This window comes from Manis javanica, chromosome 12, assembly GCF_040802235.1.
Source record: "Manis javanica isolate MJ-LG chromosome 12, MJ_LKY, whole genome shotgun sequence".
Taxonomy (NCBI): domain Eukaryota; kingdom Metazoa; phylum Chordata; class Mammalia; order Pholidota; family Manidae; genus Manis; species Manis javanica.
Window position 1 is genome coordinate 71508791 of NC_133167.1, and position 16979 is coordinate 71525769.

General features: G+C 38.7%; 1 protein-coding gene across 1 annotated transcript in view; it reads right to left on the bottom strand.

Moving 5' to 3' along the window:
• Positions 1-16979, bottom strand: part of KAT6A (lysine acetyltransferase 6A) — a 160889-nt gene that overhangs the window by 70065 nt on the left and 73845 nt on the right. Inside the window, exon 3 of the mRNA XM_037005290.2 lies at positions 8705-8813. Within this exon, the coding sequence (XP_036861185.2) occupies positions 8705-8813 (109 nt within the window). The remainder of the gene's footprint in view (positions 1-8704; positions 8814-16979) is intronic.

The following is a 16979-nucleotide window of genomic DNA, read 5'->3' on the forward strand; positions in this document are numbered from 1 at the left end:
CACCAGCTGAAATCTTGACTGCAACCTCATGACAGATCCCACATTAAAACCACCCAGATAAGCTACTCACCAGATTCCTGACCAACAGAAACAACATGAAATAAAAAATTTTGGTTGCTCTTAGCTGCTAGGTTTGGGAGTAACTTATTTCTACAGCAATGGATAACTAATAGTTACTAATCCTACAAGTTCTTTAAAAGTTCCCTATACAGTTAATACTTCGCAAATCATGCTCTTCCCTATCTTAACGAAACTCAGAGACCACCTCAAATATAATGCTTCTTAGAAGGCAGAGCTGTATAACAACCCTCCCTTTACCCCATTTCATTCCCACCTAAACTAGAACAGACTCCTATTTATCTGTTTAATATATTTGGGTTCCCATTATTAAGAGCTGCATTATTAAAATAGTCTGAAAATCACTGCATTGCATGACATGTCATTGCATTTTTATCTCACCTTTTATAATTTCATGGTTTATATTTACCTGTAAAATCTATCCAGAGTTTATTTTAGTTCGCAATATTATGCAGGATATGCTCACCTGTCACTCAAGATCTCCCACAACTATCTTCCACTTCCTTTTATACATAAAAACTGAAAAGCTAAAACTATACATCCTAGACTCCTGTAGCTAGGCTTTACATATGAATTAAGTCCTACAGTTGCATGTGTTTGAGTGATTTTTCAAAGGCAGAAATGAAGCAAAGACCATCTTCTTTCTGGTATTGACTGTTTTCCAATGATAAGCAAAGTTATGAAAACGCCAACCTTCCTTGCTATCCAGAGGTAGCTGTGATGACGGCCAGATTCAGCATTTCAGAATCCAGCTACAGAACACAATAGTTCGGCAGCAGCCTCCTGCTTCCACCTTTTTCAGATGGAAGTTTAAGAGTGTCTTCTTGGTGCTACGATGTCACAGCAATCAGTCCACAGAGCCCAGCCTACAGCTTACCTCATCAGCCCTTCCAGCAACTTCACAAATACCTGTTTCCAGTATTAAATTCCTTCCCCTCTGGGGGCGGAGCCAAGATGGCGGCATGAGTAGAGCAGCGGAAATCTATCTCCTCCCAAAACCACATATATTTTTTGAAAATACAACAAATACAACTCTTCCTAAAAGAGAGACCAGAAGACACAGGACAACATCCAGACTACATCCACACCTGCGAGAATCCAGTGCCTTGCGAAGGGGGTAAGATACAAGCCGCAGCCTGGCGGGACCCAAGCGCCCCTAACCCCAGCTCCCGGCGGGAGGAGAGGAGTTGGAGCGAGGAGAGAGAGGAAGCCCAGGACTGCTAAACACCCAGCCCTAGCCATCCTCACCAAAGCTCAGACACAGTGCGTGTGTGGGGTGCTGGAAACCAGGCAAACAGGACAGTAAGACCTGTGAGCGGGTCCCCACAGCCGTAGCCCCTGGGACAAAGAAAAGCGGGTGTTTTTTGAAAGTCTTAAAGAGACAGGGACCCCACAGCTGGACAGAAGCATCCTGGGACATTAGCCTAGCAGCTGGGAATCCCGGGGAACTCTGGGAACCCTAACGCCCTGGGCAACAGGGCAACTTGGAGACCACTCATGGAGATAAACAGCCTCCTGGCCATTTCCCCTCCAACACGGCTCTGCCATAGCGGAGCAGCAGCCCAAGGCAGGCCACGCCCACAGCAACCGCAGAGCTAAACTCCATAGTGGCCGGGCAAGAATCAGAAGCCCCGTCTGCGCGCAGCTGCCCAGCACAAGCCGCTAGAGGTCGCTGTTCTGCCAGGAGAGGAAGGCCACAAACCAACAAGAAGGGATGTTCTCCCAGCCATCACTTGCGCCAGCTCCGCAAACTATCTCTATCGCCATGAAAAGGCAGAAGAATTTGATACAGACCAAAATCACAACCCCTGAGAAGGAGATAGACCTAACCAGTCTTCCTGAAAGAGAATTCAAAATAAAAAACATAAACATGCTGACGGAGCTACAGAGAAATATACAAGAGCTAAGGGATGACGTCCGGAGGGAGATTACAGAAGTGAAACAATCTCTGGAAGGATTTATAAGCAGAATGGATAAGATGCAAGAGGCCATTGATGGAATAGAAACCAGAGAACAGGAACGCATAGAAGCTGACACAGAGAGAGAGAAAAGGATCTCCAGGAATGAAACAATATTAAGAGAACTGTGTGACCAACCCAAACGGAACAATATCCACATTATTGGGGTACCAGAAGAAGAAGAAAGAGAAAAGGGGATAGAAAGTGTCTTTGAAGTAATAATTGCTGAGAACGTCCCCAAACTAGGGGAGGAAATAGTTCCTCAGACTATGGAAGCACACAAAAATCCCAACAGAAGGGACCCAAAGAAGACAACACCAAGACACATAATATTTAAAATGGAAAAGATCAAGAACAAGGACAGAGTATTAAAGGCAGCCAGAGAGAGAAAAAAGGTCACATGTAAAGGAAGAACCATCAGGTTATCATCAGACCTCTCAACAGAAACCTTACAGGCCAGAAGAGAATGGTATGATACATTTAATGCAATGAAACAGAAGAGCCTTGAAACAAGAATACTGTATGCAGCACGATTATCATTTAAATCTGAAGGAGTGATTAAACAATTACCAGACAAGCAAAAGTTGACGGAATTTGCCTCCCACAAACCACCTCTACAGGGTATTTTAGAGGGACTGCTCTAGATGGGAGCACTCCTAAAAAGAGCACAGAACAAAACACCCAACATATGAAGAATGGAGGAGGAGGAATAAGAAGGGAGAGAAATAATCATCAGACTGTATTTATATTAGCTCAATAAGCGAGTTAAGTTAGACAGTAAGGTGGTAAAGAAGCTAACCTTGAACCTTTGGTAACCACGAATCTAAAGCCTGCAATGGCATTAAGTACGTAACTTTCAATAATCCCCCTAAATGAAAATGGACTGAATGCACCAATTAAAAGACACAGAGTAATAGAATGGATAAAAAAGCAAGACCCGTCTATATGCTGCTAACAAGAGACTCACCTCAAACCCAAAGACATGCACAGATTAAAAGTCAAGGGATGGAAAAAGATATTTCATGCAAACAACATGGAGAAAAAAGTAGTTGTTGCAATACTAGTATCAGACAAAATAGACTTCAAAACAAAGAAAGTAACAAGAGATAAAGAAGGACATTACATAATGATAAAGGGCTCAGTCCAACAAGAGGATATAACCATTATAAACATATATGCACCCAATATATGTGAAACAAATACTAACAGAATTAAAGGAGGAAATAGAATGCAATGCATTCATTTTGGGAGACTTTAACACACCACTTACTCCAAAGGACAGATCCATCAGACAGAAAATAAGTAGGGACACAGAGGCACTGAACAACACACTAGAACAGATGGACCTAACAGACATCTATAGAACTCTACATCCAAAAGCAACAGGATACACATTGTTCTCAAGTGTACATGGAACATTCTCCAGAATAGACCACATACTAGGCCTCAAAAAAAGCCTCAGGAAATTCAAAAAGATTGAAATCCTACCAACCAACTTCTCAGACCACAAAGGTATAAAACTGGAAATAAATTGTACAAAGAAAGCAAAAAGGCTCACAAACACTTGGAGGCTTAACAACATGCTCCTAAATAATCAATGGATCAACGACCAAATTAAAATGGAGATCCAGCAATATATGGAAACAAATGACAACAAGAGCACAAAGCCCCAACTTCTGTGGAACGCAGCAAAAGCAGTCTTAAGAGGAAAGTATATAGCAATCCAGGCATATTTAAAATAGGCAGAACAATCCCAAATGAATAGTCTAATGTCACAATTATCGAAATTAGAAAAAGAAGAACAAATGATGCCTAAGGTCAGGAGATGGAGGGACAGAATAAAGATCAGAGAAGAAATAAATAAAATGGAGAAGAATAAAACAATAGAAAAAAATCAATGAAACCAAGAGCTGGTACTTCGAGAAAATAAACAAAGCAGATAAGCCTCTAGCCAGACTTATTAAGAGAAAAAGAGAGTCAACACACATCAACAGAATCAGAAATGAGAAAGGAAAAATCACAAAAGACCCAACAGAAATACAAAGAATTATTAGAGAATACTATGAAAACCTATATGCTAACAAGCTGGAAAACCTAGGAGAAATGGACAACTTCCTAGAAAAATACAACCTTCCAAGACTGACCCAGAAAGAAACAGAAAATCTAAACAGAACAATTACCAGCAACAAAACTGAAGCGGTAGTCAAAATATACCCAAGAACAAAACCCCCGGGCCAGATGGATTTACCTCAGAATTTTATCAGACATACAGAGAAGGCATAATACCCATTCTTCTTAAAGTTTTCCAAAAAACAGAAGAGGAGGGAATACTCCCAAACTCATTCTATGAAGCCAGCATCACCCTAATACAAAAACCAGGCAAAGACCCCACCAATAAAGAAAACTACAGACCAATATCCCTGATGAACGTAGGTACAAAAATACTCAACAAAATATTAGCAAACTGAATTTAAAACTACATCAAGAGGATCATACACCTTAACCAAGTGGGATTCATCCCAGGCATGCAAGGATGGTACAACATTCGAAAATCCATCATCATCCACCACAACAACAAAAAGGACAAAAACCACATGATCATCTCCATAGATGCTGAAAAAGCATTTGACAAAATTCAACATCTATTCATGATAAAAACTCTCAAAAAATGGGCATAGAGTGCAAGTACATCAACATAATAAAGGCCATATATGATAAACCCAAAGCTAACATCATACTGAACAGTGAGAGGCTGAAAGTTTTTCCTCTGAGATTGGGAACAAGACAGGGATGCCCACTCTCCCCACTGTTATTCAACATAGTACTGGAGGTCCTAGCCACGACAATTAGACAAAACAAAGAAATACAAGGAATCCAGATTGGTAAAGAAGAACTCAAACTGTCACTATTTGCAGATGACATGATATTGTACACAAAAAAACCCTAAAGACTCTACTCCAAAACTACTAGAAGTAATATCAGAATACAGCAAAGTTGCAGGATACAAAATTAACACACAGTAATCTGTGGCTTTCCTATACACTAACAATGAACTAATAGAAAGAGAAATCATGAAACAATTCCATTCACAATCGCGGCAAAAAGAATAAAATACCTAGGAATAAATTTAACCAAGGAAGTGAAAGACCTATACCCTGAAAACTACAAGACACTCTTAAGAGAAATTAAAGAGGACACTAACAAAAGGAAACTCATCCCATGCTCCTGGCTAGGAAGAATTAATATCGTCAAAATGGCCATCCTGCCCAAGGCAATATACAGATTCGATGCAATCCCTATCAAACTACCAGCAGCATTCTTCAACGAACTGGAACAAATAGTTCAAAAATTCATATGGAACCACCAAAGACACCGAATAGCCAAAGCAATTCTGAGAAGGAAGAATAAAGTGGGGGGGATCTCACTCCCCAACTTCAAGCTCTACTACAAAGCCACAGTAATCAAGACAATTTGGTACTGGCACAAGAACAGAGCCACAGACCAGTGGAACAGAATAGAGACTCCAACATTAACCCAAACATATATGGCCAATTAATATACGATGAAGGAGCCATGGACATACAATGGGGAAATGACAATCTCTTCAAAAGATGGTGCTGGCAAAACTGGACAGCTACATGTAAGAGAATGAAACTGGATCATTTTGTGTCATACACAAAAGTAAATTCGAAATGGATCAAAGACCTGAATGTAAGTCATGAAACCATAAAACTCTTAGAAAAAAACATAGGCAAAAATCTCATGGACATAAACATGAGTGACTTCTTCATGAACATATCTCCCCAGGCAAGGGAAACAAAGGCAAAAATGAACAAGTGGGACTATATCAAGCTAAAAAGCTTCTGTACAGCAAAGGACACCATCAATAGAACAAAAAGGTATCCTACAGTGTGGGAGAACATATTCATAAATGACAGATCCAATAAAAGATTGACATCCAAAATATATAAAGAGCTCACAAGCCTCAACAAACAAACAGCAAATAATCCAATTAAAAAATGGGCAGAGGAGCTGAATAGACAGTTCTCTAAAGAAGAAATCCAGATGGCCAACAGGCACATGAAAAGATGCTCCACATCGCTAATCATCAGAGAAATGCAAATTAAAACCACAATGAGATATCACCTCACACTAGTAAGGATAGCCATCATTGAAAAGACAAACAACAACAAATGTTGGCGAGGTTGTGGAGAAAGGGGAACTCTCCTACACTGCTGGTGGGAATGTAAACTAGTTCAACCATTGTGGAAAGCAGTATGGAGGTTCCTCAGAATGCTCAAAATAGAAATACAATTTGAACCAGGAATTCCACTTCTAGGAATTTACCCTAAGAATGCAGCACTCCAGTTTGCAAAAGACAGATGCACGCCTATGTTTATCGCTGCACCGTTTACAATAGCCAAGATATGGAAGCAACCTAAATGTCCATCAGTAGATGAATGGATAAAGAAGATGTGGTACATATACACATGGAATATTATGCAGCCATAAGAAAAAAACAGATTCTGCCATTCACAACAACATGGATGGAGCTAGAGGGTATTATGCTCAATGAAATAAACCAAGTGGAGAAGGACAAGTACCAAATGATTTCAGTCATATGTGGAGTATAAGAACAAAGGAAAACTGAAGGAACAAAACAGCAGCCGAATCACAGAACCCAAGAATGGACTAATAGTTACCAAAGGGAAAGGGACTGGGGACCATGGATGGGAAAGGAGGGATAAAGGCAGGGAAAAAGGAAGAGGGCATTACGATTAGCATGTATAGTGCGTTTGGGGCATGGGGAGGGCTGCGCAACACAGAGAAGACGAGTAGTGATTTTACAGCATCTTACTATGCAGATTGACAGTGACTGTGAAGGAGTATATGGGGGGGACTTGGTAAAGGAGGGAACCTAGTAAACATAATGTTCTTTCTGTAATTGTAGATTAATGATACCAAAAATTAAAAAAAAATGGGCAGAGGCGCTGAGCAGACAGTTCTCCAAAGAAGAAATTCAGATGGCCAACAGACACATGAAAAGATGAAAAGATGCTCCACATTGCTAGTTATCAGAGAAATGCAAATTAAAACCACAATGAGATATCACCTCATACCAGTAAGGATGGCTACCATCCAAAAGACAAACAACAACAAATGTTGGCAAAGCTATGGAGAAAGGGGAACCCTCCTACACTGCTGGTGGGAATGTAAACTAGTTCAACCAGTGTGGAAAGCAGTATGGAGGTTCCTCAAATGCTCGAAATAGACATACCATTTGCCCCAGGAATCCCACTTCTAGGAATTTACCCTAGGAATGCAGCAGCCTAGTTAGAAAAAGACAGATGCACCCCTATGTTTATCGCAGCACTATTTACAATAGCCAAGAAATGGAAGCAACCTAGGTGTCCATCAGTAGATGAATGGATAAAGAAGATGTGGTACATATACATAATGGAATATTATTCAGCCATAAGAAGAAAACAAATCCTACCATTTGCAACAACATGGATGGAGCTAGAGGGTATTATGCTCAGTGAAATAAGCCAGGCGGAGAAAGACAAGTACCAAATGATTTCACTCATATGTTGAGTATAAGAACAAGGAAAAACTGAAGGAACAAAACAGCACCAGAATCACAGAATCCAAGCATGGACTCTAACAGGTACCAAAGGGAAAGGGACTGAGGATCATGGGAGGGAAAAAGGCGGGAAAAAAGAAAGGGCATATTAAAATTAGCATGTATAGTGTGTGTGTGGGGGGGGTGGCGGGGGGAATGGGGAGGGCTGTGCAACACAGAGAAGACAAGTAGTGATCTACAGCATCTTACTACGCTGATGGACAGTGACTGTAATGGGGTTTGTAGGAGGGACTTGGTGAAGGGGGGACCCTAGTAAACATAATGTTCTTCATGTAATTGTAGATTAATGATAACAAAATAAAAATAATAATAATAAATAAAGTAAATTTTAAAAAATTTCCTTCCCCTCTGAAGTATCTAATGTGTTTTCTGGTTTCTGGACTAAATCCTGACTGTTATTCACAGAAACACTGAAAATTAAGCCAATGATCAAAGATAATGCTGGTTTATTAAAGTCCTCTTACAAAACCTTGTAGATTCTTAAAATGTAGACCAAGAATATCTCTGGAATTGCCAAATTAGGAGAGTCTTTGCAAGTCTTTTTTAAAGCCCAGAATTTCATACAGCTCACTAAATTGCAACAGTCTATTTTCCGATGTGACACATGTAAGTTTCTATCAGGAAAAACAGATCTGTTATCATCCTGGTTCTATTCATGAAGCCTGAGGCATAAATCAAGAAAGATAAGTAGTGATTATTTTAAAAAACCAGCAATAACTTCAAACTGATTGCTGTGATTTGCACAGATGTTTGATAGTGAAATATAAAGATAAACGAGAAAAAAGTCTGGAAAGTTTTTTATAAAAAAAAAAACCACCTAAACTAAAACATGATTTAAATTAACGGAATAAAACACTTTAACTGTACACTTAAATACCCCCCTCGTCTAGAAGCTCATCTCAGTTATCTAAAACCGGAATCAACCTAAAATATTACTTAGATCAGGATAAAGGATACAAACCCAATTACACCTACTTCCCTCTTGCCTAAAGCAGTGTTAGAAGGAATAAAGGGGATCACATACCACTGTTGCCACAGTCAGCACAGGAGATGAGTTCCTCTGGCTTCTTTTCTCGGTTTTGTTCTTTTGTACCAAGACAGAAACTACAGATGGGGATTGGTTCAGCAACTGGCTGTAAAGAAAAACACACTTCACTCAGGTACTAGTACTTTTATTTATTGCTATTAAGACATTAAAATTACAGTTTTTAATTCCTACCAGAGTTGAATGTAACTTTAGGACAATTGTACCATTCTCGTGAATTTCCAACAAAGGAGATGAGCTTTGCCAAAGCCTGCTTTTTTTTGGCCAGGCCTTTATAACTAATCCTGATACTGATAACTTCTGTGCAAAAAATCATTTCCCAATCATGATGGTCACTTAGAAACTAAATGTTAGGCATAGTATGGATTAAACAAGGCAAATCTTCACTAAGATTGAAATTTCAACTGAATTAAGTGTAGGAAATCACAGTATCAGCCCTTAAAAGGCATGTGGAGAAGAGTAGTAAGATGTATACAAATAGGCATCACACAAGACAGAAGATATTAAGTGCTGTAAGAGACCTATACTAAGTGCTCTATATAAGTGGGAAAAATAAACTCTGATTGTGGTTTAGAGAGGAAGGGTTGAAAAAGGAATAAAACATGCCATAAGTGCCAGTACTATGTTACGGAATCTTAAGAAGCTTACCCAAAGACAACTAAAAATCACTGTCAACAGCAGATTTAAACCTACAGCACTGCCCATCCCCTGAGGGTGGAGACAAATGGGCAACACAGATAGTATAAATGAGATGAACTGAGGTGGAGGCTAGATGAGTTTGTGAAGATTGCCACTGAATGTCTTACAAATAAGACTTTAGGGATGGGGTGGTTGGGTGGGGAGGGTGAGGGATAAAGGGGTAGAAAAATTCTCAATCATAATATAAGTTGGTCACGGGGATGGTAGTGCAGCATGGAAAATATAGACAATGACTCTGTAATATCTTCCTATGTTGACTGATAGTAACTGTACTAGTGGGGGTGAGGATTTAATAACGTGGTAACTGTTGAACCACTGTGTTGTATACTTGAAACCAATATAAGATTGTATAGCAACTATACTTCAATAAAAAAATAAAAATAAAATGGTGGAAAACTATTTTAAAAAAACAGATGGACTTTATCCTGTAGGAAAAGAGAACAATGGAAGGTTACTGATGCAAGAGATGATCACAGGTAGAACATATGAACCGTGATTGCAATAGTCTATTGAAGACAAGGTAAGAACATGAACCAAAGCTAAGGAATTGGAATACAGAAAATAGCTATGGACTTAAAAACCAACCTTTGTGGAAGCAACAGAAAAGCAAATGAGTTAAACATGACTAATTTAACTGAAAAGATGGTGACCCCATCAACTGTAAAAGGAAGTCATTTTGAAGAAGAAAACTAGGAGGAAAGCGAAGAGATGATGAATTTTAGATGTGTTTAGTTGGGGCGCTCTCAGTTACCTCTCAGCTATGCATGCTAAGCATAGTGCAGGATGGCCATATAAAGCCCTCAAGATGCCTTCAAGTCTACTGTGGAGAACATATAAAACGTTTATAGGTACAATGATAAAAAGATTACAATAGGAAACAAAGGAAGAAGTGATCAAGTAGGGAAAAGGGTGTTGGGGAAAGAAAAACATCACAGACTAAAGTTCTTCTGAGAGTATTTGACAGGCAGGCCCACCTGATGGGGGTGTTCAAAGAAAATACAGAATCAGAATTTATTTAGCTTACAATGCCTATAGAACATTTATGTAGCAATGCCCACGGACATTATGATACAGGAGTCTGGAGGTCAAGAGAAAGGTTGGTCTGCAGGTAAAACTCCCTAAGTCACATACATCCAAAGTGGCATTAATGTCATCAGAGTTGATGAATTTGCCCATGGAGAATAAGTGGAAAGAAGAGAGCTAAGGTCAGAATCACAGTATTTAAGTAACTATCAAGAAAAGAGTCTGAAAAGGAAATAGACTAGTGAGGAAGTTGGATGGTACATCAATAAAGAAATGTCCTATGCAAGCACTGGTACTACCATCAGCCAAGAGATTAAATGAGAGGTGAACAGCTGGAACTTGTCTTAATAATTATGGTTGGGGTACAGATGAACACATCCTTTCAAGAACCAGGGAATAAAGGAAAGACTTCATCCCGGAGTAGAAACTTCAAGTAAGCTCTAAAGAAGGCCTAGAAAGAAGACAGACGCAAGGCCATGAGGCTTGAGCTTTATGCTGTAGCCCCTACAGGGAGACAGTCACAACATACTTAACTAACAAATGACTCATATCCAGAATCTGTAAAGAACTCTTACATGTCAATCAGGAAAAGATAGACAGCTCAATAGAAAAGCAGGTAAAAAACTTCAACAGGCATTTCTCAACAGAAAATACGTGAATTAATATATATAAATGTCTACAAGTGGCATATAAATAAATGGCTAAGGAAAGATGCTCAGACCCATCACCATCAAGGAAGATCTTCAAGAATGGCTAAAATTATGAAGACTGGCAACAGTAAGTAAAGTCGAACACCAGAAACACTCTTACACTACTGACAAGAATATAAACTGACAAAATCACTCTGAAAACCATTTGACCTTATCTACTAAAATGGAATACAGGCCTAGATTATGATCTAGCACTTCTACTCCCAGCTATATACCCAAATGAAGTACATAAACACATATACAGTAAAACACATATACAGTATGTGTTTTACATACACAAAAATGATCAGGGCAGCTTTACTAAAAAAAAACAAAATTTACTCAAAGAGAAATACCCAAATAACTAGCAATGGCTGCACTGATAAACAGATTGCACTGTATCCATACAGAATATTGAACAGCAATGAAAATAAACAAATTACAGTTTAATATGGATGAATATCACATATCACAAACAATACTGAATGAAAGAACAGACACAAAAGAATACATACTGTATTGTTTTATTTACGTAAAGTTCAAAAACAGTTTTGTACTGTTTTAAGCCCAGATGGTAGTTACCTTTGAGGAGAAAGGAAGAGGTAGTGAATTGGAAAGGGACTTTTGAGGTTCTGGGTTTTTTTTCTTGACCTCGGTGGTGCTTTCATGGATGTTAGGTATATAATAATTAAGGGATATACTTACAATCTGTGCACCTTATGTGTGTATATTTTAATTAGGGAGTTAGATTAAAAATAGTGAAACAGAGTAGGACTCTGGTACTCTTCGAATATTCTGAAAGAAATACCAGTGGTGATTTGGACACTGGAGTCTAGAACTTAGAAAAAAGGAGAAAACAGGCTAGAGAGAGATTTAAAAGACATCACCGTGCAGGTGGTAACTGACAGCACCCAGTGAGATGGTGAATGGAATGGGTAGAAAAAGAGTGGAGAAGTGAGATGAAGTCTGAGAGACAGGAATATCAACATTTAGAAGCATCAGAGGGAAAAAAAGGAGGCCAGAAAAGACCAGTCTGAGAGAAAACAGAACTAAGAGAAACGATGACACAAGAATTTCAAGAAGCAGAGAGCAATCAATAAGCAGTGTTGGGAAGATAAAGTATCTACTGGATTCTACAGCTGAGCAATCACTGGAGATCTCACAGAGTGAAAGCATTCCAGAGGTGACAAAAGAACTAAAGTCAGAAGAACCAACCAGTGACATGATGGGACAGAGAGCAGACAGGACATACTAAAAAGAAATGGCAGAGGGTTTGAAGTGTTATAGGCATTTAAGATGAGAAAGACTAAACCTATTTAAATGTGGAATTAAAGACACACATGGTCAAGAGATTCAAGAAACAGGAATATACTATATAGGAAGGTTTAGAGAAGCTGGACTATTCAATATAGTAGGTAGTAACATGTGACTATTTAGATTTAAAATAAAACAAATTTAATTCCTCAGTCACACTAGCTATATTGCAAATGCTCAATAGTCACATGTAGCTAGTGGCTATCATACTATCATACAACACAAATATTATACCATTACAGAAAGTACTACTGGATAACACTGGTTTAGAAAAGAGGATGGATTTTAAAGCATGGGTAAAGGGACTGGTAGTATAGAATGGTGCAGGTGCATATTGTCAGTGGGGTACTGCAAAGGCAGAAAAATCAAAGGCCCTCACTTCTGAAAGCCTCGTTTCTTTCTGGAAAATAGGAAATAAAATCACCTGCTAAAACTGGGTCAGGGGTTGGCAAGATAAAGCACATGAAGGTGACATCTGAGTAAGAAAACTAAGGTGAGCCTAGCTGGGTCTAAGAACAGAGCTAATGAAAACACCCTCCTATCAAAATGGAAAGTGAACACACATTTCTCAGGCAAGAAAAGAATCAGAAAAAAACTTGTATTAACATAGAGAACAAACTCAAAATTCAGGAGAGAAAAGTTGATGGAGCTCCCACAAAATGGTACCTTATCTTTTCACTAAAATAGATGGCAATGTCAGTGGCTTAAAGAGAAGTAGACAAGTATGAGTCTTGGCATTTGCGGAGAGCAGAAAAGGTCTGGAAGCCTCAGTGGAAGGCAACAGGAAATCAGTTAGTGATTTCCTATCACGAAGCTGATAAGAAACTCATAGTATTTCCAATCAAAATGGTTACACAATTTTCCTTAACAGCTCTGATGCTATGAAGTGACAAAATCAAATAGCTATAGATTGACAAAATAACCCAAAGGGTGAGGCCCACTAGGATGCAAATGCAAATACTTCTAAGGGGTGGTCACAAAGCTGCCACTGAGCACAAGGAGAAGGGAGCTGACAGATAGGAAATGTAAGGAGCTAAGGTGCCACAGGGTCCTGATGGCATGGGAATAAAGGTTCAGCAGAAGTGGAAAACTGGACAAGTAGGAGGACTGAAGATTATGGCCGGCAGAGGAACTTTAGAGTTTGTGATTTCCTAAGTAAAAAGTTCAAGATGGGTTCTTCAATCCTTAGTAAACACTGCTCTAGACACCTGAGGGTATAGCAGTGAAGAAGGCAAAGCCCCACTTCCATTCAGTCCATGTTCTAGTTAACTGTAGAAGAGAGCAAAACTGAAGACAATTTTTCAGAAGAATCATATAAATGTGTTTAAGCAGCAAAAATGATGACTGAGCCCAACACAAGAAAGTTGTGGAAAAATGACTGACGTTTTAAAGAAAAGAATATTGGTCAATGACAGCTCCCCACCAAAGAGAGCAGAGATTGTGGGTAGTGGTAGACGGGAAGCGCTTCATGCCAGAACTACTTGTTCAATGAAGGAACAATCATCTACTTAGAGGCAGTGAAGATCAGGGAATGTGTCAACTCTTCTTCATGGCTCTCTCCCTACCCCTCCCTCTTTAAGATGGGGTAAGAATATGGAGAAGCAGTTTATTAGGAGGACATGGACACAATTCACTGTAATGACCTACTGGCAGACCAACGGTACCATTTTCACATATAAAGTACACTGTGTTACTTCAGCCAGCAGGCTGAAAAAGGAAAAAGAATCCTGTGCAACCTGCAATCACAGAGGAAATGGAGAGGTCTACATTACAATAAGAGAGGGGCAATATCATAATTGAAACGCAGTACCATAACTAAATGGTACTGGTAAAGCAAAGTGCTTGGTTAATCTGCTACTACTCCTGAGGGACGGATTAGATCATACTTAAGGGAGCAAACATAGAAGGATAAAGACAAAAGTCTAAAAACAAATTGCTGTTATCCTTCAGCATAGGAAATGGAGTCTTAAAAAATTAAAACTATGGTAGACAAGTATCTTCAATTATGTGTCCTTCTCACCTAGAACTAGACAGTAAAGTTCCTGATGGCAGGAAATGGCATTTAAAATCATACCTAGGAAATCCTTAACAGAACTGTTCCTATGTTCCTGTATGTCAATATTTTTATATATATGATCAATGCTTCATATTCCTAGATTTTGTCTATCCCAAAGCAAAATAACTGAGGTCGCTTGAATCTAATCATTAAAGTTAGGGAAAGGGTAGTGATTTAGACAAACTGGCAGCCTGGTTCCTTCAAGCCGTGTAGACAGTCAGTTTAACTCAATTATTCTGGTACTTATCAAATGACAGAGCCTTAGACCTTGCCTACTCACTACATGAATTAATTATTCCTAATGACAACAGCTGAAGTTTAAACAGTATTGATGCTTATGGTGTGAAAATAAGACAGGCTGAAGGGCAATTTATTAGGTCAAATAAAGGCACTAGTCCTAACAGACTACAATTATATCGAGAGTTTTCAGTAACACATGGCAGTGCAGCTGTAATGTCCTTAACCTGCACACTTTGCATTAAAGATGGTTAGTCTTTGGCATCACAGGATCAAGCATAAAGAATGATAAATTTTTCAGCCACCAAAACAAAACTGAATCCACAGAGAAATACTATTACTGACAAAGATCGTGGTATTTTAATCGATTGAAAATTTCAGAGTATTTCTAAGTGCTTTAGGAAAAGAATAATAGTACTTTGAGATTTTAGTCATTTTAACTGATGAGAAACAAGCTAAAAAAGTGTTTTAAGTAAATCATCTAGGTCACAACATAATCTATGAAGTTTTCTTTGTTAATCAAATAGCCCTGCTAATCAATAACAGTGTGATTTGTTTTAGAATATGCCTAATTACATTTTAACAGCATTAAAACTTACAGCTCCAGATCATTCTCATTCCCGGAATATTAATGAGTATGAAAATCAGTGAGAAAGAGCTAAAACACCTCACTGTGTTCACTATAAGATTTGAACCTGAAATGTGCAGGAGTGGTTTTAGGAGAGTGAAGAGAAATTTGCAACATTTTCCAAGTAAATTTCTACAAGCTGATTTCAGTTACCTTGTATCACAAAGATAAAATAAGAAGAACTGAAAACCCATAAATATGATTTCTTAAAATCTGTGTAAAGACAGGCAATATACCATATCATCACTATTTTGAGACCCGTCCAAGCTTAGTCTTATAGCTTATTGTTCTCATATCTGCATAAAGTAAACCTGTTTCTACAGTTAATAAAGAAGAAGAAAAGTTTATAGCAAATAACTTTACATATCATTAGGCACAGCACCCAGAAAGTGGACCTACTAAAGGTAATACATCAGGGTATGTCATTCAGCTGTCCCAAGCCCTCCATTCAGTCCAGCGGCTTCCACCTCGGATTAAATGCCCACAAACGCGCACACAATTACCTCACTGACTTCATCTCCTATTGCTCTCTCCCTCTTACATCCTACTGCAGCTTCCTTGCCTGAGTTTTCCTTACAAGTCAGACATTCCAGTCACAGGGCTTTTGCATCTGCTTTCCTCCTCCCTACAATGCTTTTCTCTAACATCCTTCAGATCTCTGCTCAAAAGTCACCTTCTCAATAAGGTTTTCTTTGACCATCCCATCTAACATGTCAAACAACTCTCCAGGCACAGTAATTTATATCCCCCTTCCTTGTTTTGTGCTTTCCTTCTTAACCCTTCTACTAATTAACATATTGTGTGTGTGTCTGATTTGTCTGTCCCCCATTACATGTGAACTCTATAAAGGTTCTATTTTCTATCTGTTTAGGAGTATATTTCTAATACTAATAACAGTGCCTAGCAGTTAATAAGAGCTGTTGAATACATTAATTAAATTACCCTGTAAAAGTAGAAATAAGAAAAACAGAATGTTAGAAAGAACGAGTGCTATGAGCCTGATAAGGCTATGTACAGTTCAAAAATAATCTTGGTAATATATATATATTCTACTGTTTACAAAGGAATCTTACAAAGTAATTTCATGGCCTCAATAACTAAGATTTCTGCCACAGCAACGCACTTCCATTCAATTGCTCAAAAGTAAGGGGAGGCTTGTGGCAGGAGGTACTTGGTGCACCGTGCACCGTGTGTCATCTGGGGCTCTAGGCTGCCTGAAGCACCACACTGACATTTCCACAATAATCACCAGATGGCAGTATTGAGGTGATTACAGAGTAGATGTTCCAGAACAAGTAGCCAGCCAGTTGAGTGGCATTCTGACTTAAGCTTTTAGAAATAACTTTTAGAAACAAGGACAGGAAAAATTTTGCCCAATGATCTCTGCTACATGAGGCTTAAACAATGAAAGAAAAGAATTTTTAGACACAATAATTTAGAATATCTGAAAAGTCATGACATTTTCTAAATGTTCGGATACATCATCTGAGATACTCCCATCTTAAAGTTCAATTTTAATTTTTCCCCCAAGACTTGTCTTTAATTTTTTAAAGTTGTTGTGAACTTATTGTCTCCATTTTCTAATCTTCTGAGGAACTCAAATCCACC